Here is a 22,183-nt window from a genome sequence, read left to right as displayed (position 1 = left end):
AATGGAACAATTCTGCACTGATGATGCATAATTTTTAAACAAAAAAAAAACCCTGTACAAGAGTCAAAGACATGACCAAAAGAGTTTTTAAATCTACAGTCACAGGAGCCAGACCTCCTCGTTTTGCCAATAAAACTTCCAGCCTCCAGACCCACAGGACCCTGTACTAAATATCAGAAGAAGCAATGTCACCACCTACTGGTGGAAAGAGGCTCTGCAGTTCACTTTTTACCCAAATACCGTCTTCCAAAGCAAGGCCAGCATTGACAGTACAAGATAACCTCGCCCTCACTTTTATCAAATAATTTAGCAAACACTGACCGTACTGATAACATAACCATGGCATTCATATGTGCTTTTTTGTGATTTAATATGACTGATGCCATTATTCATACGACATGATCATTTCATATAAAATGAGATTCAAGCTCCAATTTGATATGCAGGTTAAAGGTAACTAAACCTTAAAGTAAAAAACAAACAAACAAACAAAAACAACTATTTTTGGTGAAAAAAAAGAAGAAAAATAGTCCTGGATATTCTTGCAGGGGCATCATAAACCCGGATCCAGAGTTGATATGGTTTGCCGTAAAATGCTGATGGTGGACGGAACACGTTATACAATACAAATACGCTCAGATTATGAGGAGACACACTGCACCTGTGAGCAGACGCTAACCACTCTCCCTCCCTAACCTCAAACGCACAGCAGCCTGAGCTGCTCGATAAAGACAATAAATAATAGTTATAATAAAGCATCATCAACATCATTTTAATCATAACATTCATCAGGATAACAGCTTCAGTATCACCACACCACAACATCTCCAGCATCTAATACTGTTGCTATTATCTTGATGAAATAATTATCATCACCAACCGTTATTATTGATTAGTATTTATTATTATTAATAAGAACAAGAATACGTATAATAAACGTATAATAATACCGTATGTTAATCAGGTGTTTCTCTTTTCGCTTTTTGGCCCGGATGGCAAGGAAATGTCATTTTCGGATAAGAGAAAACCAAACACTCCTCCCTTGCTGATCACACAGGACGTGGCCTTTATGAAGACAGAAGCCCACCGCTGAACAGACATCTACACCCTGCATGTGAAAAGGTTATGGGAGAAACCGTAAGAATGACACAGGAACAGGCTTGCGTGTGTGAAAGCCTGTCAGTGTGGGGAACCTGTCAGAAACTACGAGGTGCCACTGCGGCCCCCACCCCGCCCCACTGCCCCCCCCCCCCACTCTCCTCCCCTCACACCTCCCCGATCAGCACGTCCTGGTCCAGTCCGGACTGCAGCAGTGAGAAGGAGAAAGGGATGAACTTGATGCCGGTCCCACTGTAGAATTTGTTCTGGAACTCCACCCTGTAGAGAAGGACAGTGAAAAATAGGACCTGTTCACAACCCAGTCAGAGAGAACCCTGAGAAATAACCAGGACTACACAACAACTAAGTAAAGTGGGGGTTAGGATTAGAGCGAGATTCTAACAGTCTGTGCTGCAACTCAGAACTCAGAATCTGAAAACAGCCTCGAGCGAGAGCAGTCTGTCTGTAAGAGAAAAAGAAACGAAGAGACAGCGTGCCCCTTGTAACTGAGTTTATGGAAGTCTGAGTGTCACATACGTGTTCTGTGTGCATGTGTGTGTGTGTGTGTGTGTGAGTATGAGTGTGAGTGTGTGACTGTATGAGAGTGAGTGTGTAAGTGTATATGAGTATATGAGTGTGAGTGTGTGGGTGTATGAGTGTGTGAGTGTGTGAGTATGTATGAGTGTGCGTATGAGTGTGAGTGTGTGTGTACATGTGCGTGTTTGCGTGTGATACTGACCAGTGCAGTCTGAGCGCGTGCAGGAAAGCAGACAGCCCCTCCATCAGCAGAAGGATGGACACGGTGAGGACGGCGAACAGGCTGAACACCAGAGCCAGGAGCACCGCCCCCACGCCCGTGTCTCCACGGAAACCCAGCCGCATCACCATGTCCCACAGCACCTCCGACAGCTCTGACACACGCACACACAGATACACACACGCGCGCACACACAAATACACACACACATACGGGCACACACATGTAAACAGATACATACGCAAGCACACACACAGACACACACAAAGACAGGGTCAGAGGCAGTATTTGTGGGAATCCTTTTCTGTAGGTAGGCGAGAGCTTAACCAGTGAAGCTGCACATCAGGAGCCCGCAGAGCTGTAATTATACTGAACCCTAACCCAATAAAATGCAATCTTACGGCATGAGCATCTCTTTTTCACAAAAATAATAGCGTATAAAATAAACATGTGCATAATATTTGTTCACAATATAATATTCTTCAAAATAGAAAAATAATGTGCGTGCGTACTTGTGCGTGTGTTTTTGTGCATGTCCATAATACATGTGTATTTGAGTGTGTGTATGTGTGTGCGTGCGTGTGTGTGAGTGTATGCGTATTTGTATGGGAGCATGTGCGTGTCTGTCTCTGTGTGTGTGCGTGCATGCATGTGCGTGTGTATGCATATTTGTGTGTGTGTTTGTGTATGCGTATTTTGTGTGTGTGTATGTGTGTATGCGTGTGCGTGAACGAATGTATGCATATTTGTGTGTGTGCCCGTGTGTGTGTGTGTGTGCGTGTACGAGTGTATGTGTATTTGCGTGTATGTGTGTGTTATATTGAGTGCCACAGTACTTCTCATCGGCTCTCTGTGAGGGTCTGTACTGAACTCACGGGCATGCGCCAGGCTCAGCGCCCACAGCCGCAGGTAGGAGGCGCTGTTGGAGATGCAGCCCAGGCAGTACTCTATGGTGTGAATGGCCTGGTGCAGGAGCACGTCCCCCAGAGCAAACTGCCACAGAAACACAGAGAGCACGGTCACTAGGCAACACAGACACTGCCACAGAAACACTGAGAGCACGGTCACTAGGCAACACAGACACTGCCACAGAAACACAGACAGCACGATCGCTAGGCAACACAAACACTGCCACAGAAACACAGACAGCACGATCGCTAGGCAACACAAACAGGGATTCACACTGTGGTGTGGGGATGGCTGGTTTAAGCAGCCACACCTGCCTGGGTCAAGCTAATTAGACCTGGCCAATTGGATAATTGGTTAATAATTAGATAATTGGCCAGGCTAATTGGACCCAGGAACAGGAGTGGCTGCACCTGTGCGTAGTGAGGTAATTACTGCGCACAGGTTAAATCTGCCATCCCCACCCACACAGGGAAGCCTCTCTGTCATGACAGTGTGTTAACATCTGCTCCTCGGCTATAACATCTTGCCGACCCTTGCAAATAAATGTGGACTGTTTTAACATCTTCTCCCTGTGTCTCTGTGCTGGAGGGCCCCAAAGAAAAGCCACTTCGGTGGCCTGTGGCAGGCGTGTTTGCCACAGTGGCGCCCAACGTGGGGCTTCTCCGGCACAAGAAAGAGGCACAGGAGGGCCAGCCAGGAAGCGCACTGGAGGAGGAACAGCTGCGGTGTTCCTGACAGGGCTTTGGGCGGATCCTCCAGGCCAAAAACGGGGAGCGGGAGATGACCACGGAGGGGAAGGAAGCGATCCTCAGCTGGGACGCTGGGGAGCTGGACTTGGCCGGGAAGGCGGGTCAGCTACGGGCGGCGCACGAGAGGTGGTCGCGCCGTGAGCTGGACTTGGCCGGGAAGGCGGGTCAGCTACGGGCGGCGCACAAGCAGTGGCCGCGCCGTATTGCTTCCTTTCTTGTCTGTTGGTTGTTTTAGTTCATCGTTTTGGCCTGGTTGGGTTGCCCGGAGCCCGTGAAGGGGAAAGCCTGCACCAGCCTTCCAGCAGAGCCGACTGGCGGCCACCACACCTGCAAGGGTTCCTGGTCCCCAGCGCCACAAGGAAGCCAGCCCAGCCAGCCCACCAGCCCAACCACCCCACCACAGCCCCTGGAACAGCCCAAGCCGGTGACATCCCCACCAACCAGCTGAGCAGCCCAGGAATCCCCGTGCTCCGAGAGGGAGGAGGGGGGAGGGCTGCCTCATCATCCGGGGGAGGGTCACGGCTGTGCACTGGACTGTTCCGGGGCCCTTAAAGTGTTAAGGGCGCTTGGTTTTTTGTTTCGTTTTTTTTTTTCTCGCTTGGTTGGAGTGCTGGGGGGGGGGGGAGTAGGCTTCGGCCAGGGATTCTCCCTGGCCTCAGTTTGGCGTTGGGGGTATGTGGTGTGGGGATGGCTGGTTTAAGCAGCCACACCTGCCTGGGTCAAGCTAATTAGACCTGGCCAATTGGATAATTGGTTAATAATTAGATAATTGGCCAGGCTAATTGGACCCAGGAACAGGAGTGGCTGCACCTGTGCGTAGTGAGGTAATTACTGCGCACAGGTTAAATCTGCCATCCCCACCCACACAGGGAAGCCTCTCTGTCATGACAGTGTGTTAACATCTGCTCCTCGGCTATAACATCTTGCCGACCCTTGCAAATAAATGTGGACTGTTTTAACATCTTCTCCCTGTGTCTCTGTGCTGGAGGGCCCCAAAGAAAAGCCACTTCGGTGGCCTGTGGCAGGCGTGTTTGCCACACACACTTTTTACATTACACAGACAGGAAACAGTCATTACAGGGACAGAGAAACAAGGATGTTGCATTGTATGAAGCAGGAAACATTTTACAAGGATGGAAATACATAGCAGTGACAAGGAACCATTATACTACATTACAGGGACAGGGAAAAAATTGATTAATATAATCATCAAAATGCAACCATGATGGGGACTGTGGTCAAGGCAGTGGTGATTGTACTGTGGACATGGTCAAGGTAACAATCTTTGTGGTTGTGCTTGTGGGTTTGTAAATGCAGATTGTGATTGTGGACATTTTTAGCATTTGGTCATGCAGGTTATGGTCATGGTTGTGGTGGATACCAGTTCTGGTCATAGTGATTTTGGTTATGGTGATAATGGTCATGGTTGTGCTAGAATTGTTCATGGTCATGTAGTTTTGAGTGCCATGGTCATGTTCATGGTGATTTTGGTTATGTTGTTATCGCTGTGGTGGATACAGTCATGGTGGTTTTGGTGATTATGGTCATGGTGGTTTTGGTCATGGAGGTTAAAGTCATGGTTGTGGAGGATATGGTCATGTTGGCTATGGTCATGAATGTGGTGGTTATGGTCAATGCCTGATGGTTACAGTTGTGGTCATGACGGTTACTGTCATGGTCTTAGTGGTTACAGTCGTGGCTTTGATGGTTATGGTCATGGTTCTGCTGGTCATGGCCACCGTGGTTACAGTCAAGGTTATGATTGTTTCGGTCATAATCGTGATTACGGTTGAGGTTGCGGAAGTTGCGTTCATGATTGTGGTGATTACGATCGTGGCGGCTAGAGTTGTGGTAGAGGTGGTTACAGTCATGGTCATCGTGATTACGGTCGTGGTCGTGGTGGTTACAGTCGTGGTCACCGTGATTACGGTCGTGGTCGTGGTAGTGATGATTGTGGTCATCATGATTACGGTCAGGGTCGTGGTGGTGATGATTGTGGTCATCATGATTACGGTCAGGGTCGTGGTGGTGATGATTGTGGTCATCATGATTACGGTCAGGGTCGTGGTGGTGATGATTGTGGTCATCATGATTACGGTCAGGGTCGTGGTGGTGATGATTGCAGTCGTGGTGGTTACAGTCGTGGTCATCGTGATTACGGTCAGGGTCGTGGCAGTGTTTTTGACCTCTGGCTGAGCTTCCCGGTTGGTGGAGTGGTCGCTGTGACTGACCCCCTCCTCCATGTCCTGGGACAGGGTCACAGACAGATCCTCCACACTTCCCCTCTGAACTCTCTCATAGCCCTGCAGAGACCAGAGAGCACATTACATCACTATATACACCACGTATACCACCTATACTACATATACCACATACACCACACACACACACACACACACACACACTACATACACACTATACAGACTACAAAAACACACACACGCACACACGCACTCACACACACAGTACACACACACACACACACACACACACACACACAAACACAGTACACACACACACGTACGCGGTATGTGCCCTGGTTCCGGGCCCCGTGGTGCAGCCAGTACAGGTAAATGGGGTTCCCCAACAGCAGCACGGGCACAGACAGCAGCGCAATCATCAGCAGCAGCACCTGGACCACCATCTGCGCCAGAGAGGACAGGAGAGAGAGAGCGTCACACGGCACGCACGCCTTCAGGGAAACGAGCCAATGGGACGCCGCCCCCGCGGGGCGTGGGCGTGGCCGGGAGGGGCCCCACCTGGCCGGGGTACAGGGCGGGCTCGCCGCTCCCCTTCATCAGGAACATGTTGATGAAGTGGACCAGGACGCTGGGTGCCGTGCGGGAGTCCCGCACCGAGAAGGCCAGCCACTTGTACAGGATCATGAAGCCCAGGTAGCCGAACAGGCAGAGCAGGAACAGCAGCTCCGGGAGGAAGACCAGGTACAGGTTAAACTTCTGCCGGAAGTGCCTGGGAGGAGCGAGGAAAGAGAGTGCAATCAATAACTTTACAGCTCGAGTTTGCCCCCTGGTGTTCAACGAGTGTACCTGCAACTTAACAGCTCGAGTCTGCCCCCTGGTGCTTAGTGAGCATAACTGCAACTTTACAGCTAGAGTCTGCCCCCTGGTGCTCAGCGAGCATAACTGCAACTTTACAGCTGTCCTCAACCCCTTGCTTTCTTTTTTCTTTTAAAATTTTCTGTCAGCGCAGAAGGGCCAGTCGCATGTTTAGGCCTGTCTAATTGCTGCACTGTTGTCCGTCGGTTTGGGAAGGTGCAGACACGCATGCCCCGCAGTCCCCTGTGGAGCCGTGCAGTCACTGCGCAGCTGCTGCGTCAGAGCGGTGCGCTTCATGCGCAAATGAAGCCCAGTACACCAGAGCACTTGCGCTTGCACAACAAGGCAGGGGAAAAACGACCAGCGCAAATGCATTTTCAAAACTGTTGCCAACATGGGAATTTTGGAAAAAAATTGATGATACAAGGCATGGCAGATATTACCTCCTATAATACCACAAATATGTAACAAGCACTATCCAGCACAAACCCCATGTCAAATTAAAAAATCCCTGAGAAAATTTTTTTTGAAAGCCAGTTAAAGTTGAAGTGTTCTTGTTGATGCCAAAAAATTGGGGAAAAAATGAGTTTTTTTGTGCTTTATGAGAAGTCCATGATATCATGAGGCAGGCGAACAGACTGCACAGCAAAGGTGATCAGTTCCAGCATAGTCCAACAAGGTTACAGGTTTGATTCCCCAGGAGGACACTGCCGTGGTAAACCTTGAGCAAGGTACTTAACCTGCATTGCTATCTAATGGTATACATGGATACAATGCTATGTAAAAAAAAGTCGCTCTGGATAAGAGCTAAATGCCTGTAAAGTAATGTGGTTCGAGAAAAGCAGAATTTATGGGGATTTCTCCTTTACCGCAGGTTAAATCACATTTACATACATTTTAATACTGGTTTATATAACCGGTACGACCCAGAGGGCCGTTAGATCCTTTCAGACATACAGCCCCCGGCCCCGTGGCGTTTCTGGGGCGGAGAGAGGCGTGTCACTCACAGGTGGTTGAAGACGCCCAGGACGACCCCGAAGGTCATGTGGAGAACCCCCAGGATGACGGACATCTTCATCTTGTAGGAGTTGAGGAAGGTGAGCCGATTGGACGCCATGTTCCAAATCTGCGAGGATCAGGAGGGGAAACGTGAGGGCCGTTTAGACTCAACGCGTCTGCACACAGCCAGACACCAGACGCTGTAATGGTGCGGTGTCTTTTATTCTAATCACAAAGTGGGAGGCCTGATGCTCAGTAATACCTGCTTAAGTCAGCAACAAATCCAGATAAAGAATAAATTACAATGATTAGACGAAGCACATTAAACCTGATTATATGCAAATCTGTCAGTGTCATCCACATGGAATGTACCGTTAAGATGACACTTCTTTTGACTGATGCACCTACACCTGACTCTTTGGAACACATCCTGACATAATGTGACAGGAAGGACAAGGGTGGGTGTGTGCGCGAGTGACTGCATGGTAAGATAAGATAGACTTTATTGTCCCGAAGGAAATTTGTTTTAGACACATCTGGTGCTTGCTGTACGAAGACAGTATACATAATAACACACAATAGGACAGCACAACTGCACATTGGTCATTATACATACATTTAAGGCAGGTACCTACAATACATACAGCACATACATACATTATATACATAATACACAAAGTGCACAACGCAACGGACCTCCTAGCTACTAACCAAGCTCCTGGTACGTGTATGTGTGTGTATGCATGTGCGTGTGGGTAATGGTATACTCTGCTGACCAGTATGAACAGGTGCTTACCGGATCAATGCCGAACGGGTAGGGGCCGTTGAAGACGCCGGTGACATTGGGATCAAGGGTGAGCAGGGAGTTTGTGGAAAGAGTTTCGTTCCTTCGAGACAGAGAATGGTCAAGGCAAACGTCCATTAATGCAAATATCACAACTCACATGAACAAGGACAATGAGAACAATAATGTCTGTGTCCGATCACAAAGGAGAGAGGCTGTAAGGCTGTGTGTGTAAGTGTACGTTGATGCGTATGCTTGTTTGGACGCATTTGTGTCTGTGTGCATTCATGTGCGTTTCTGTGACTGCCTGGCTGGCCCTGTGTGCTAGGCCAATCAAATTTTATAAATGTTCAAATATAGTTCAAACTTTTTTTCCCCCCAAGTTCAAACATAAATTTGAGAATTCAAATCTGTATATTTTATGTATGTGTACTGTGTGTGTGTGTGTGTGTTTGTGTGTGTATTATATGTCTGTGTGCGAATGTGTGTGTGTGTGTATTATGTGTATGTGTGTGTGTATTATGTGATTGTGTGTGTGTGTATTATGTGTGTGTGTGTTATGTATTTGTGTGTATATGTGAATGTGTGTGTGTGTAAGTGTGTGTATTATATGTCTGTGTGCGAAGGTGTGTGTGTATGTATTGTGTGTGTGTGTGTGTGTATGTATATTATATGTCTGTGTGCGAATGTGTGTGTGTGTGTATTGTGTGTGTGTGTTATGTGTTTGTGTGTGTGTGTATGTGCACGCACGTGTGTATGTGTGTGTATTATGTGTGTGTGTTATGTGTTTGTGTGTGTGTATGTGCATGTGTGTGTGTTATATGTGTGTGTGTGTGACTCACGTCCACTGCAGCTCTGTAAACATGGCCCTCACGCTCCAGCCTGAGCTGAAGATGTTGAGCGGTTTGGAGAAGCACTCGTTGTAGATGAGTCCCGTGTAGATGGAGAAGAGCCCCATCATCAGGATCATGTAGCGGCCCTCAAAAAACAGCCTCCAGACCTGGCACACAGGAGCACATCACTGTAACACTGAGCAAACAACACTAGAGAAACACTCCCAGACACACAGGAGCACATCACTGTAACACTGAGCAAACAACACTAGAGAAACACTCCCAGACACACAGGACCACATCAATGTAACACTGAACAAACAACACTAGAGAAACACTCCCAGGACCACATCAATGTAACACTGAACAAACAACACTAGAGAAAAACTCCCAGGACCACATCAATGTAACACTGAGCAAACAACACTAGAGAAACACTCCCAGAGACACAGGAGCACATCACTGTAACACAGAGCAAACAACACTAGAGAAACACTCCCAGGAGCAAATGGTAAAATGGACTGCATTTATATAGCGCTTTTATCCAAAGCGCTTTACAATTGATGCCTCTCATTCGCCCATTCACACACACACTCACACACCAACGGTGAAAGGCTGCCATGCAAGGTACCAATCAGCTCGTTGGGAGCAATTAGGGGTTAGGTGTCTTGCTCAGGGACACTTCGACACGCCCAGGGCGGCGGGGGATCTAACTGGCAACCCTCACTGTAACACAGAGCAAACAACACTAGATAAAAACTCCCAAGAGCACATCACTGTAACACTGAAAAAACAACACTACAGAAAAACTCCCAGGAGCACATCACTGTAACACTGAAAAAACAACACTACAGAAAAACTCCCAGGAGCACATCACTGTAACACTGAACAAAAAACACTAGAGAAAAACTCCCAGGAGCACATCACTGTAACACTGAACAAACAACACTAGAGAAAAACTCCCAGGAGCACATCACTGTAACACTGAACAAAAAACACTAGAGAAAAACTCCCAGGAGCACATCACTGTAACACTGAACAAACAACACTAGAGAAACACTCCCAGCCACACAGGAGCACATTACTGTAACACAGAGCAAACAACACTAGAGAAAAACTCCCAGGGGCACATCATTGTAACACTGAACAAACAACACTAGAGAAACACTCCCAGGAGGAGTTTTGTACCACTAATAAAGTGCAGAATAATTAAATTACACTTTAAAAGCATCACAAACACAAAGCAAGACTAATCCAAATCCCTGTGGATTCACCAGTTCTGTCTCACTCCCAAAATGAATTAGAAATATCAAATGATTCCAGCGGCTCTCTGATCTGAAACCAGTTATGCCATTTCACTGTGGAAAGAAAGGTCTTTCAGGGCCCTATACTGCTCCCATTTTAGGCATATTCCCCAGAAAATGAATGTGTGCTAACTGGAAAAATAATCTAGGAGCACATCTACTAATTAGGATGCATTAGCGTGAACCTACCTTTTAAAATTTAGGAGCGCATGTGCTCCTTGGAAAAAATGTTAACATAGAGCCCTGTCTTTTAATTGGCTCAAACACGTCCATGATTGGCAGCATATGGTAGCTCCACCCATCATGGGGTTGACTGCACCTTTGTCCACCCCCGTCCCCACCCCCGTCCCCACCCCCACCTCTCTTACCTCGTTCCGGTTCCGCTTCACCTTGGGGTCCTTCTCACAGAGAACCATCCAGAGCGCAAACAGCACCATGATGACGCCGTGACCCAGGTCCCCGAACATCACCGCAAACAGGAAGGGGAAGGTGACCACGGTGTAGGGGGCTTCCAGGGGAACACACACAAAGGCAGGATAAAGATACTGAGCGTGTGAGTGTGCATGCGTGCGTGAAAGTCTGTGTGTGTGTGAGTGTGTGTGTGTGTGAGAGAGAGAGAGACAGAGAGAGAGTGTGTGTGTGCGCGTGCACATGTGTGAGAGTCTGTGTGTGTGCGTGTGAGAGAGAGCGTGCGTGTGTGTGAAAGTGTGTGTCATCAAATCCTCTATCAAACAGATACTCGCTGCTTTCTAGACTAAGCTAAGTTCAGCTTATCCGTGCTACTCATGGAGCCCGGCAGGGGGCGGCAGCCCAGTTCGCTCTCACCTGGCCCCGCCCCCTACCACCTGGCCCTGCCTTCTCTCACCTGGGCTCACCTCCACTAACCTGGGCCCACCTCCTCTCATCTGGCCTCACCTCCACTAACCTGGCCCCGCCTCCACTAACCTGGGCCCACCTCCTCTCATCTGGCCTCACCTCCACTAACCTGGCCCCGCCTCCACTAACCTGGCCCCGCCTCCACTAACCTGGCCCTGCCTTCTCTCACCTGGGCTCACCTCCACTAACCTGGGCCCACCTCCTCTCATCTGGCCTCACCTCCACTAACCTGGCCCCGCCTCCTCTCACCTGGCCTCACCTCCACTAACCTGGCCCCGCCTCCTCTCACCTGGCCCCGCCTCAACTAACCTGGCCCCACCTCCTCTCACCTGGGTTGACCTCCCGATAGCTGCCCACACCATAGGCGTCCACGATGTTCTGGAATCCCGAGGTGAACTTGTTGGTCCTCAGTAGAGTGGGGGGCGTCCCGTTGCTAGGGATACGATTTACGAAAGAAGGGATGTTGGCGCCGCTTTTCCTCTACGGTGGTAAATGACAAAAAAAAGAAAAACCTTAACCCAGACAGAACAGAAGGGTGACATTCCAGCACCCACTCAACACTACACAGAGCCCAATCACACGCGTATAATCAGCTAGAGATAGCCATGATGGCACTCTTCATCAGTGTAAACTGTGGACAGTGGGGTGGGGGGGGTTGAAGGATGGAAGAGGGAGGCTCATAATGGGAGGAGCTACCGACTGCAGCCAATCACTTACTCATTTGAACCAATGGGGGACTGCAGGGGTTAAGGGGAATAGGGTTACATTTTTGTTTTTCTTTCGTGCTTTTGGTCTAGCCCTACATACCTAACAAATGATTTAGCAAAACATTCCCAAATGTCAAGATCAGAATCAATAAGGTAATCAGTAAATCACAAAAAAATTGCTATGGAGAGCACCCATCAGGTTCTGCACTCCACAGCCAAACTCAAGGATCAGCTCAGATCAGCAGGTCAATCACATGTGATAAAGCAGCTCCAGCCACTCTGGGCTTAAATAAAAGGCTCGATGTCCCCTTGCCGGCACGCACCGCTGGGGATGCCCTATAACCCAAGGCCTGCCCACTCACAGGCCCTGGGAAGGCTGCCCTGTGTCACAGGGGCGCTCACTCACCGAGCCCTGCTCCAGCGCCCCCCGCAGGGCCGCGAGGTCATTGACGGGACACCACACCTCGGCGATCAGACACTTGTTGGTGACGTCGAAGCTGCACAGGTTGAGGATGTGGTAGATGGCCTTCATCTTCTTCACCTGGATCACCCAGGTGCAGACGGACTCCGAGGCCTTGTCCAGCACCTGTCTCAGGTACTCCTCCGTCCTGTGGAGGACCTGGCGTGGACGAGAGAGAAATGCGTCACGGGCATCCTGCACAAGCCTTTAAGATACTGTAAAATACTGCACTGAGCAAACCGGACTGTAGGCATTCTGAGTAGTGTTATGTCCCAGTCCTTTTTTGGGCTTTGTGTTTTTGGTTGCTGCCGCGTTTGCTTCCAACTCCCCTACAGACAGACGTAATGACGTCACAGATGCGCCTGAGAGACGATGCGCGCCATCGCTTGGCAACCATTCTAAAGGATGCTTGTTGTCAGGACGCCGAGAAAGGCGCAGATCAGTGAAATTAGAAAGATGCAGGACTATATATTTATGATGTGCATCTTTTTAAGTTAGTCTTGGTCTTAGTCTTGGTTAGCCTACTGCCTACAGTCCACACTGCCTGTTGTCTGCAACTTGTTAAAGACATCCTCTATAACGTGTTAATTTACTAATAATAGCCTTCATGTTACTTTTTAGCTATAGAAAGTGCATATTGTAGCGATAGTCAACAATACTCCAGTATCTAGCTCGAAAAATCTGTAAGGAACTGGAGACAGGACGTTAGTGTGTAACTGAGCTGAGTAGCTGTAGCTATTCTGAGTAGTGAGTATATAACTGGGCTGTAGTTACTCTGAGTAGTGAGTGTGTAGCTGTAGTTATTTTGAGTAGTGAGTGTGTAACTGAACTGTAGTTATTCTGAGTAGTGAGTGTGTAACTGAGATGTAGTTATTCTGAGTAGTGAGTGTGTAACTGACATGTAGTTATTCTGAGTAGTGAGTGTGTAACTAAGCTGTAGCTATTCTGAGTAGTGAGTGTGTAACTGGGCTGTAGTTATTCTGAGTAGTGAGTGTGTAACTGGGCTGTAGTTATTCTGAGTAGTGTGTGTGTAACTGAGCTGTAGTTATTCTGAGTAGTGAGTGTGTAACTGGGCTGTAGATCTGAGTGTTTAACTGAGCTGAGTTATTTGAGAGTGAGTGTAACTAGCTGTAGTATTCTGAGTAGTGAGTGTGTAACTGGGCTGTAGTTATTCTGAGTAGTGTGTGTGTAACTGAGCTGTAGTTATTCTGAGTAGTGAGTGTGTAACTCGGCTGTATTCAGAGTAGTGTGTGTGTAACTGAGCTGTAGTTACTCTGAGTAGTGAGTGTGTAGCTGTAGTTATTTTGAGTAGTGAGTGTGTAACTGAACTGTAGTTATTCTGAGTAGTGAGTATGTAACTGGGCTCTAGTTACTCTGAGTAGTGAGTGTGTAGCTGTAGTTATTTTGAGTAGTGAGTGTGTAACTGAACTGTAGTTATTCTGAGTAGTGAGTGTGTAACTGAGATGTAGTTATTCTGAGTAGAGAGTGTGTAACTGACATGTAGTTATTCTGAGTAGTGAGTGTGTAACTAAGCTGTAGCTATTCTGAGTAGTGAGTGTGTAACTGGGCTGTAGTTATTCTGATAAGTGTGTGTGTAACTGAGCTGTAGTTATTCTGAGTAGTGAGTGTGTAACTGGGCTGTAGTTATTCTGAGTAGTGTGTGTGTAACTGAGCTGTAGTTATTCTGAGTAGTGAGTGTAAGTAAGCTGTAGCTATTCTGAGTAGTGAGTGTGTAACTGGGCTATAGTTATTCTGAGTAGTGAGTGTGTAACTGGGCTGTAGTTATTCTGAGTAGTGAGTGTGTAACTGGGCTGTAGTTATTCTGAGTAGTGAGTGTGTAACTCAGCTGTAGTTACTCTGAGTGAGTGGTAATGAGTGTAATCTGAGTAGTAGTGTAACGACGTAGTCTTGGAGGAGTGTCACTGCGAGTTGGTCTGGTCGAGTCTTTAGACTCTCCATCACCTCCTCCCTCTCCTCTGCGCTGTCCGGGTGGGGGTACAAGTGACAGTGGTAACTGGGACACCAAAAGGGGGGGGGGTGTAAATAATAATAATAGTAATAATAATATTTTGAAGTACAAATAATAACTAAATAATCAATATTAGATAATTGATATATTAGTGTTGCAATTAATAATCATCATCAACGCAATACATAAATAGTTATTTTTCATAATTAAGTCTTCTTGATATCAGTAGTAGAACTAATAGCAGAAGTAACAGTTGTGGGAGTACTACTATTAAGAGTTGATTGATTGATTTTCTTTTCATTATAATTATGTGATAGAAGCTCAGTTAAACAAACAAGGAGGACAGTAAATTTAGGGGGTTGTCATGGACACCTACCAGTCGCAGATCTTCTGCACCTTTTGGCCGATCTGATCGCCCCAGAAGGAGATGAGGAAGACCACGCTCTTGGTGGGCTCGCCCTGAAAGCCGGGGGGGGGGGGAGCAGGGAGACCAGGAATCAAACGGCTGACACAGCTATCTGCATTGCAGGTGCTGCTAAAACACCCGCGAGATATATTTAGCCTCAGCCAGTCCTCAGTGCTCAGCAGAAAGCAATTTTATGGGGACAGAGGGACAGAATAAGTAGCAGGAAAAAAAAAAAACTAAAGAAGAACTAACAGCAAACTGATGGGGTAATAATAGAATGCGAATGGGCCCACCCTACACGAAAAGATAACAAGGGAATGACGACAAGCATTAAAATTCATGATACCACGTCCCAAAATAAATTACTTTCAGCCGCGCGTTACGAAGGCTAAAAATATCTTGCGGTTACGAGCCGAGTCACAGACTGGCCGTATATTGATTACGTTTCTGTGGCAGGTACATTTATTCAAAGCCGCTTACCAGGCAATTAGGCCAAGACACATTAAATGCCCATGAGGGCATGCCCACTGCGTGAACAGCCAGAAACAGAATAAACGACAATCAAACTGACAAATGTTTGGGTCAAAAGCAGTTTTTTCAAGCACACACAGGCCTAGATTCAATCTATATTTTGCAGCCCAACAACCACTATTTGGGTGAATGAACAATGGTTATGAGCAGCCTGTTCACCCAGGGTACAGTAACTAAGGCCTACATTACTAAAAGGACTACATTAGGGGGCAAACAGAGAGCCATGTGATTGCCCTGACCCTCTGAGGTGCGCGAGCCTCACGGTTTACCTGCAGCCCACGGCCCCTGCCGCACAGTGATTGGCTTACCACGGACTGTGCCACACAGCGATTGTCTGACCCCAGCCCATGCTGCATAGCAATTGGCTGCCTGCGTCTCGTGCCGTCCAGTGATTGGCTGAGCATTGGCCATGCCTCGCAGCGATTGGCTCACCGTGTCAGGGTCCTGCACGCACTCGTCCAGCTCAGAGTGGCTGAGGATGGTGTAGCCTTTGCACACTCTCCACAGCATGCGCTCGAACGCCTCCATCTTGGCACGCTGGATGAGGCCGGAGATGAACCTGCAGCGGCAATGAAACCATCAGCCCGCCAGGTCTTCCTTGCTCCCAGCCCGCCAGGCCTTCCCCACTCCCACCCGCCAGGCCTTCCCCGCTCCCGCCCACCAGGGCTTCCCCGCGCCCTGCTGCCAGGCCTTCTCCGCTCCCAGCCCGCCAGACCTTCCCCACTCCCAGCCCACCAGGCCTTCCCCGCTCCCAGCCCGCCAGACCTTCCCCACTCCCACCCGCCAGGCCTTCCCCGCTCCCACCCACCAGGGCTTCTCCACGCCCTGCTGCCAGGTCTTCTCCGCTCCCAGCCCGCCAGACCTTCCCGCTCCCAGCCGCCAGGCCTTCCCCTCCCAGCCCACCAGGCCTTCCCCACTCCCAGCCCACCAGGCCTTCCCCGCTCCCAGCCCACCAGGCCTTCCCCGCTCCCAGCCCGCCATACCTTCCCCATGGCCAGCCCGCCAGGCCTTCCCCACTCCCAGCCTGCCCAGCCTTTAGTGCTCCCAGGACCACCAGGCCTTCCCCGATCCCAGCCTTCCAGGCCTTCCCCACTCCCAGCCCACCAGGCCTTCCCTACTCCCAGCCCCCCAGGCCTTCTCTACTCCCAGCCCGCCAGGCCTGCCCTACTCCCAGCCCGCCAGGCTTTCCCTACTCCCAGCCACCAAGCCTTTCCTACTCCCAGCCTGCCAGGCCTTCCCTACTCCCAGCCCGCCAGGTCTTCCCTACTCCCAGCCCGCCAAGCCTGCCCTACTCCCAGCCACCAAGCCTTTCCTACTCCCAGCCCACCAGGCCTTCCATACTCCCAGCCCGTCAGGCCTACCCTACTCCCAGCCCACCAAGCCTTCCCTACTCCCAGCCTGCCAGGCCTTCCCTGGTCCCAGCCCACCAGGCCTTCCCCACTCCCAGCCTTCCAGGCCTTCCCCGCTCCCAGCCTGCCAGGCCTTCCCTACTCCCAGCCCGCCAACGTGTGTGTGTGTGTATTCTATATGTGTGTACTTGTGTTAGCAAGTCTATTTTGTCTGTGTGTGTGCATACCTATGTATATCTGTGTATTTTGTGTGTGTGCGTGCATATTTTGCGTGTGTTTACTTGCGCGTGTATGTATGTTTTGTGCGGGGGTGCAAACGGGACAGGCAGTGCTACACACCCCAGTTTGGCCCCCAGTCGCTGCATGCTGGTGCAGCCAGTCACAGAGTCCTTGTCCAGGAAGGGGAACTCCTCGTACCGGGGACCCAGCTGGTCACGCTGCCAGAGAACACAAGACCGGGTTCAGGTTACCGAGGCTCGTATGTTAGCGAGGCTCGTGTTAGAACATTCATAAACCACAGGAGTCGCATGGGAACGTTCCTTTTATGATCTCTTTCAGTTGTGAATAAGCAAAACATCCACCCACTGTTTTAGCATAACCGTGCAGTGGCAAGCTAACGTTTACCTTCCATCTGTGAAGCGCACTACCATGAAATACCTAGCGCTATTTCATTAATAAACAGATGGGAATCTATGATTAAATTTAAAATGGCTACTTGTACCTTTTCTGTGTGGTCTTCAGCTCTGTTGTCGCTTTAGCTAAAACACCTATCTAAGATTCAAATTTCAGATTTGGGTTTGGGGTTGGACCCATTAGCCAAAGCTTTGAGCCTTTTGGCAGAACATCAACCTTTAATCAAGGTCAAGATTCAAAGAGCTTTTACCTGTAGCCACATCTCAAATCATGTAGCTACAGTTTTTACCCTGCAGCTGGAACTCTTTACTCAGATGATTGACCCCTGTAGCCAGGTCTGTGAGCTGCTGGCTGGTTTTGGCAGGTTTTGGCTGGTTTGTACAGTAGCCATAGTTGTTGAAACGAGGCCCGCTCACCTCGCTGCGGCGCATGAACCCGCGGGTGACCCTCAGCATGAGGTCGTACTCCATCAGTTCCAGAAGGTTCTTCTGCAGCTTCTCCTTGTTCCTGGTGACCTCGCTCAGCTCCAGCTCCAGCCTCTGCAGCTGCTCCTGGAGACGACAGCACCAACGCGACCGTGTTTCAAACTGCACACGGTCACAGCAGCACCAACGCGACCGTGTTTCAAACTGCACACGGTCACAGCAGCACCAACGTGACCGTGTGTCAAACTGCACACGGTCACAGCAGCACCAACGCGACCGTGTTAAACTGCCACGTCACAGCAGACAACGTGACCGTGTCAACTGCAACGGTCACAGCAGCACAAACGCGACCGTGTTTCAAACTGCACACGGTCATAGCAGCACCAACGCGACCGTGTTTCAAACTGCACGTGATCACAACAGCACGAACGCAACCGTCTGTCTAATGGCACGTGGTCCACGCCGTCCGTTACACCATGTACGTTCACTACCACACCAGTCACAAGCATCAGCCAAACCGTATATAATCCTCTTTCAGCGGGACTCAAAATGGGTTGCACAGTCACCTGTGAAAAGATATGTGGTCGTAAACACTGCGTACAGTCATTAACTCAACAAGGTTAGATGCACTCCTGCCATTGCCCTTGACCAAAGCACTGGCCTCAGAACTGGAGCTGATCCCCGGGTGCTACACTGTGGCTGCCCACTGCTCCTAAGTAGCTACGATGGTAGAGGCAGAGGACAAATTACCCCACAGGGTCAATAAAGTAAATCTTATCTTACCTGCCACCTGGCCATTCATAAAGTCAAATTGCACTTGACTCTTACTAGTAACTACTAGTTCAGTGTATGAAATTACACCGTGAAAACCATACAGATACAACCTTACCTCACACGTTCTTAATATTCTAATGGTTCAATCAACCCCACATATAAATCCACACACTCCCTAATCAAGATTTGGAAAGAGGTGGAAAAACCCATCAGGCGAAGCTTAAGCAGGGAGCCAACTGTTGTTTTCAGTAAACAACTTGAGACATATGGAAAGAGAGAGAGAGACAGACAGACAGACAGAGAGAGGTGACCCACCATTATCTCCAGGACCTGTTTGGGTAGTGGGGCGCCCGGGCTGACCTCCACGTCCGGCAGAGGGATCCCCATTTTCCTGATCTCCCTCAGGAGGTACCCTACAACAGGAATGGCGCGTTGCATCACCCTTGTAATTGCGTTGCATCTTAAGCAATTTCCCAAAAGACGCAGTACCACCGAGCCGATTTTCCTGTCCTGATTTAAAATATTCCCTAGCCCACATCTGCCCTCTCCCCCTCTCTCCTCCCTCCCCCTCCCCCCCCCCCCCGGAGATTCACCTCCGCAAATATATTAACACACAGAGGTGTAGCACAAAATTCTGGGCCCTGGAAATGCAGTCTCTTTGGGCACCCCTCCCCTTTTTAGTCCAGTACATATATGGTTTAAAAAATACAAAATACATAAACGAGTGTCAAAGGCCCCAAAACTCTGAGCTCAAGAACACTGGAAACTGCCTTACCCAGAATCCTCTCCATCTCTTCGCACCTCTTGATCTCGCTGACGAACTTGCGCTGGAAAGCACTGACGCTGGGGTTGAGCTGAAACGGTGGAGAGCAGCTGAGGCTGACGTCACCCTTATGTCATTAACACAGTACCTGTGCCGACTATGTCGATATATGAATGTCGTCCGTCGGCAAGTCTGTGGCGGCGCACTTAAATCAAACTAATGTGCATTCTGAAAATCTGTTTCATTCACACGCGCGCGCGCACACACGCATTTACTTTCACAGATTGAATTGTGTTTTGCAGGCATTAAACAGTAATTATATAAAAATCAAATATCAACATCACTAATGACTGCTGACCTGCAAATGACAATTTTATATTGCGATCAGCCATTAATCTGTTCTATATATAGCCTATGCGTGTTTTTTTTTTTCTTCTTTTTTTTTGGACTGGCAGTCATGTGTCCCAGGCAATACTCCCGAGGCCAGTTAACACTTGCGAATTACTGAGATTTAAAAAAAATACCGCTTTGGCACGTTATTAAGTGTGTACGACGGTGAAATTCAAGCCAAGCAAACACTCCTAAACAGTCATTAACCTGCCACTGGAGAGCGCCGTATTCGCAACACCCAGGGACTCAGACACAAAGGGGAATCCTGACTAGCTATCCTTTACGTTTCTATTGTGTTATACATCATTCTATTTAAATGTTTACTCATCAGTGCTTATAAAATACTTAGGATATAAGTTACATGCTATTCTGAAATGAAAGCAACGATAGCCTAATATCAATCGTTATCAATTAGCTGCTAAACGTACTTACTTACATCTCGGAATTCGACCAGACCCATTTCTCCCAGTTCACTGATGCAGTCGTACGCCGAGCCAGATTGAAGGAACAGCTGGGCCATGCACATCTCTTCGCTCCGGAACACCGACCCCATCTTCGTTGTCGGCCCGTTTTTTTTTGACTCCCAGACAACCTGCCCCGTTCGCTTAGCCTACTAGAAACGCCAGATAGCCACGGCAGCTAACCCCGGCTAGCTAATAGTAAACATTCGATTATGAAGCTAAAACAAAGACGTTAATTAGTGACACGCATAGTCTTTCTTCTGAGAACTTGCACAAGACAGTAACGTGCTTGCTAGCACCGACATTTGAATATTTTTCCCTAGCAAACTACCTCGCCAGCTAACGTTTTTTCCCTCATTTTCCCATTCAGGACCAAACCCTTCTAGTTTGACAGCCGGAGAATGTCCTGTCTTCTGTATCGGCCAGGACGGCTTTGTTTGGAATCAGCTGACTTGCTGGTCCGTACAATCTCCGCTGGCAGTTTACAAATGTTAAAAACAGACTAGCTCCTGGCTAAGCTCGCTAAACTTGTCTCCGTAAACAGACTGACGGCTGGAGCGAGCATGCAGACCTCAACAGTACAGGCTGCGCTACTAGAGCGAAAACACAGGCTTGCCAATTTACCAAGCTTGATAACGAGATAATGAGAGATACGCACCCAAGAACAACTCACAAAAATAGCTATTGTTACAAGACTGCAAACCTGTACATAGGAATGTGTATTCTGTTACACAGCCCATCTTATCGACGCAGTGAAATACATGATCCTGCACTAACGGAGATTGTGCCCGCATCGATGCTGAGCATCTCTTCAGGCATTACCTCGGCACATTTTCCTATTGATGCGAAATAAGCGTTGACCTAGCGCCTCCATTTGGTTGGGTGAGCCGTAAATAGGATGAATGATTCAAATGTCACGTATTTCCCCCCCTCTCTTAGCCCTCTATTCTGAAGCGCGTCTTCGTGGCCAGATTAGGTCTGGCGTCGAGGTGTTAAGTGCGGTCATGCATACTGCAACCCAGCAACTGCGGTTGCTGCCCACTTAATCGCTTATTTATCAGCTGTCACCGAAAAACCACAAGTTATCCGGTGTTCCACTCCATGCAGATATCTCAGAATTAAGGAATGAAGCGAGGATTGCAACCTCCCGTTACGTCAACGAGGCAATTTTGCAACGAATGGCGCGTATTTAAACGTCAAAAAGAAGCTTAAAGCAGAAAGTGTTTTAGTGTTAAGCGTTTAATTGAACCCAGTTGTCTGCATTACACAAAATTAATCGTCCATAAGGGTTCCGTCTGTGCACGATTATTCTGAATTTAAATCCCCTTTTTAAATTTGATGCTAATAAAAATATGTACGACAAAATTGTAAGTGCGTTAACTGTATCTTAAGGCAGAACTTAAGATACATTTATCAACAAACAATCTCACTGAGGGTGGTCAACAGAAGACGATTGTTTTTTTTTGGGTGGGGTGGGGGGTGGGGGCAGACTTTGCGGTATGTACTTAGCTCTGACCATGACCACAAATTAATGTGGAATTAAATTATAATGGACTCTAATGGGTGACGTGACGTTTATCGGAATGGTCGCATCCGTTCCATGACTGTGGCCAAGTTAAATAAGAGGTGCACGCGCCTCTGTTGGGTGGGCGGCCATTCCATTAGTCCAGGTGCACACGCGCTTCTGCTGTCGCCCAAAATGAAAGGTGCCTGGTTTATCGGCACGCGAGATTTTGGCCAAACGGCAAACGGAGCTCACCCGAGCATCTCACCTGATGTCCATTCGCCTGGGCTTGTCATGTTGTTACCTGGCCATCCACAGCTTCGTACCTGAGCCACTGGTGCTTGGCTGCCACCAGTGCTAAAATTCTTTGGCCAGCATACCACCGGAACATTCACCTTCCATACCACACACTGTTCAAATCACTCTCAAATAATGAGAGACTAATG

At 48.6% G+C, this 22,183-nt stretch overlaps 1 protein-coding gene across 2 annotated transcripts; it reads right to left on the bottom strand.

Annotated features, from left to right (window-relative positions):
- Positions 1 to 1,251: 1,251 nt before the first annotated feature.
- LOC135239049 (V-type proton ATPase 116 kDa subunit a 2-like) lies at positions 1,252 to 22,070 on the bottom strand. 2 transcript variants are annotated; one of them, XM_064307427.1, is made up of 20 exons: positions 20,209 to 22,070; positions 19,395 to 19,473; positions 18,935 to 19,032; positions 17,837 to 17,971; positions 17,127 to 17,224; positions 15,871 to 15,997; positions 14,878 to 14,960; positions 14,456 to 14,546; positions 12,479 to 12,691; positions 11,695 to 11,845; positions 10,858 to 10,997; positions 9,195 to 9,352; positions 8,365 to 8,455; positions 7,577 to 7,695; positions 6,273 to 6,483; positions 6,038 to 6,157; positions 5,700 to 5,816; positions 2,731 to 2,848; positions 1,838 to 2,009; positions 1,252 to 1,377 (listed from the first exon to the last, which is right to left on the bottom strand). In XM_064307427.1, exons 1-20 carry the CDS (start codon positions 20,323 to 20,325, stop codon positions 1,266 to 1,268), a joined length of 2,550 nt encoding a protein of 849 aa, XP_064163497.1. In that variant the 5' UTR covers positions 20,326 to 22,070; the 3' UTR covers positions 1,252 to 1,265. The 2 variants fall into 2 exon arrangements, with proteins under 2 accessions (XP_064163497.1, XP_064163496.1); XM_064307426.1 differs by lacking the exons at positions 14,456 to 14,546; positions 14,878 to 14,960; positions 15,871 to 15,997; ... (3 more) ...; positions 19,395 to 19,473; positions 20,209 to 22,070 and having other exon boundaries at positions 5,745 to 5,816; positions 12,479 to 12,686.
- Between the last annotated feature and the right edge of the window lie 113 nt (positions 22,071 to 22,183).

This window comes from Anguilla rostrata, chromosome 14 (genome assembly GCF_018555375.3).
Source record: "Anguilla rostrata isolate EN2019 chromosome 14, ASM1855537v3, whole genome shotgun sequence".
NCBI classification, from domain to species: Eukaryota; Metazoa; Chordata; class Actinopteri; order Anguilliformes; family Anguillidae; genus Anguilla; species Anguilla rostrata.
Note: the sequence above shows the minus strand (reverse complement) of the source record. Positions and strands in the feature narration are given on the sequence as shown.

Excerpts from the sequence above, each read along its gene's own strand:
- LOC135239049 (XM_064307427.1), bottom strand. The coding sequence starts at position 20,325 with ATGGGGTCGGTGTTCCGGAGCGAAGAGATGTGCATGGCCCAGCTGTTC. Across the intron at positions 6,484-7,576 it reads CTGGGCGTCTTCAACCACCT|GCACTTCCGGCAGAAGTTTA; the intron begins GTGAGTGACACG and ends CGCTCCTCCCAG. Across the intron at positions 1,378-1,837 it reads CACGCGCTCAGACTGCACTG|GGTGGAGTTCCAGAACAAAT; the intron begins GTCAGTATCACA and ends CCTTCTCTACAG.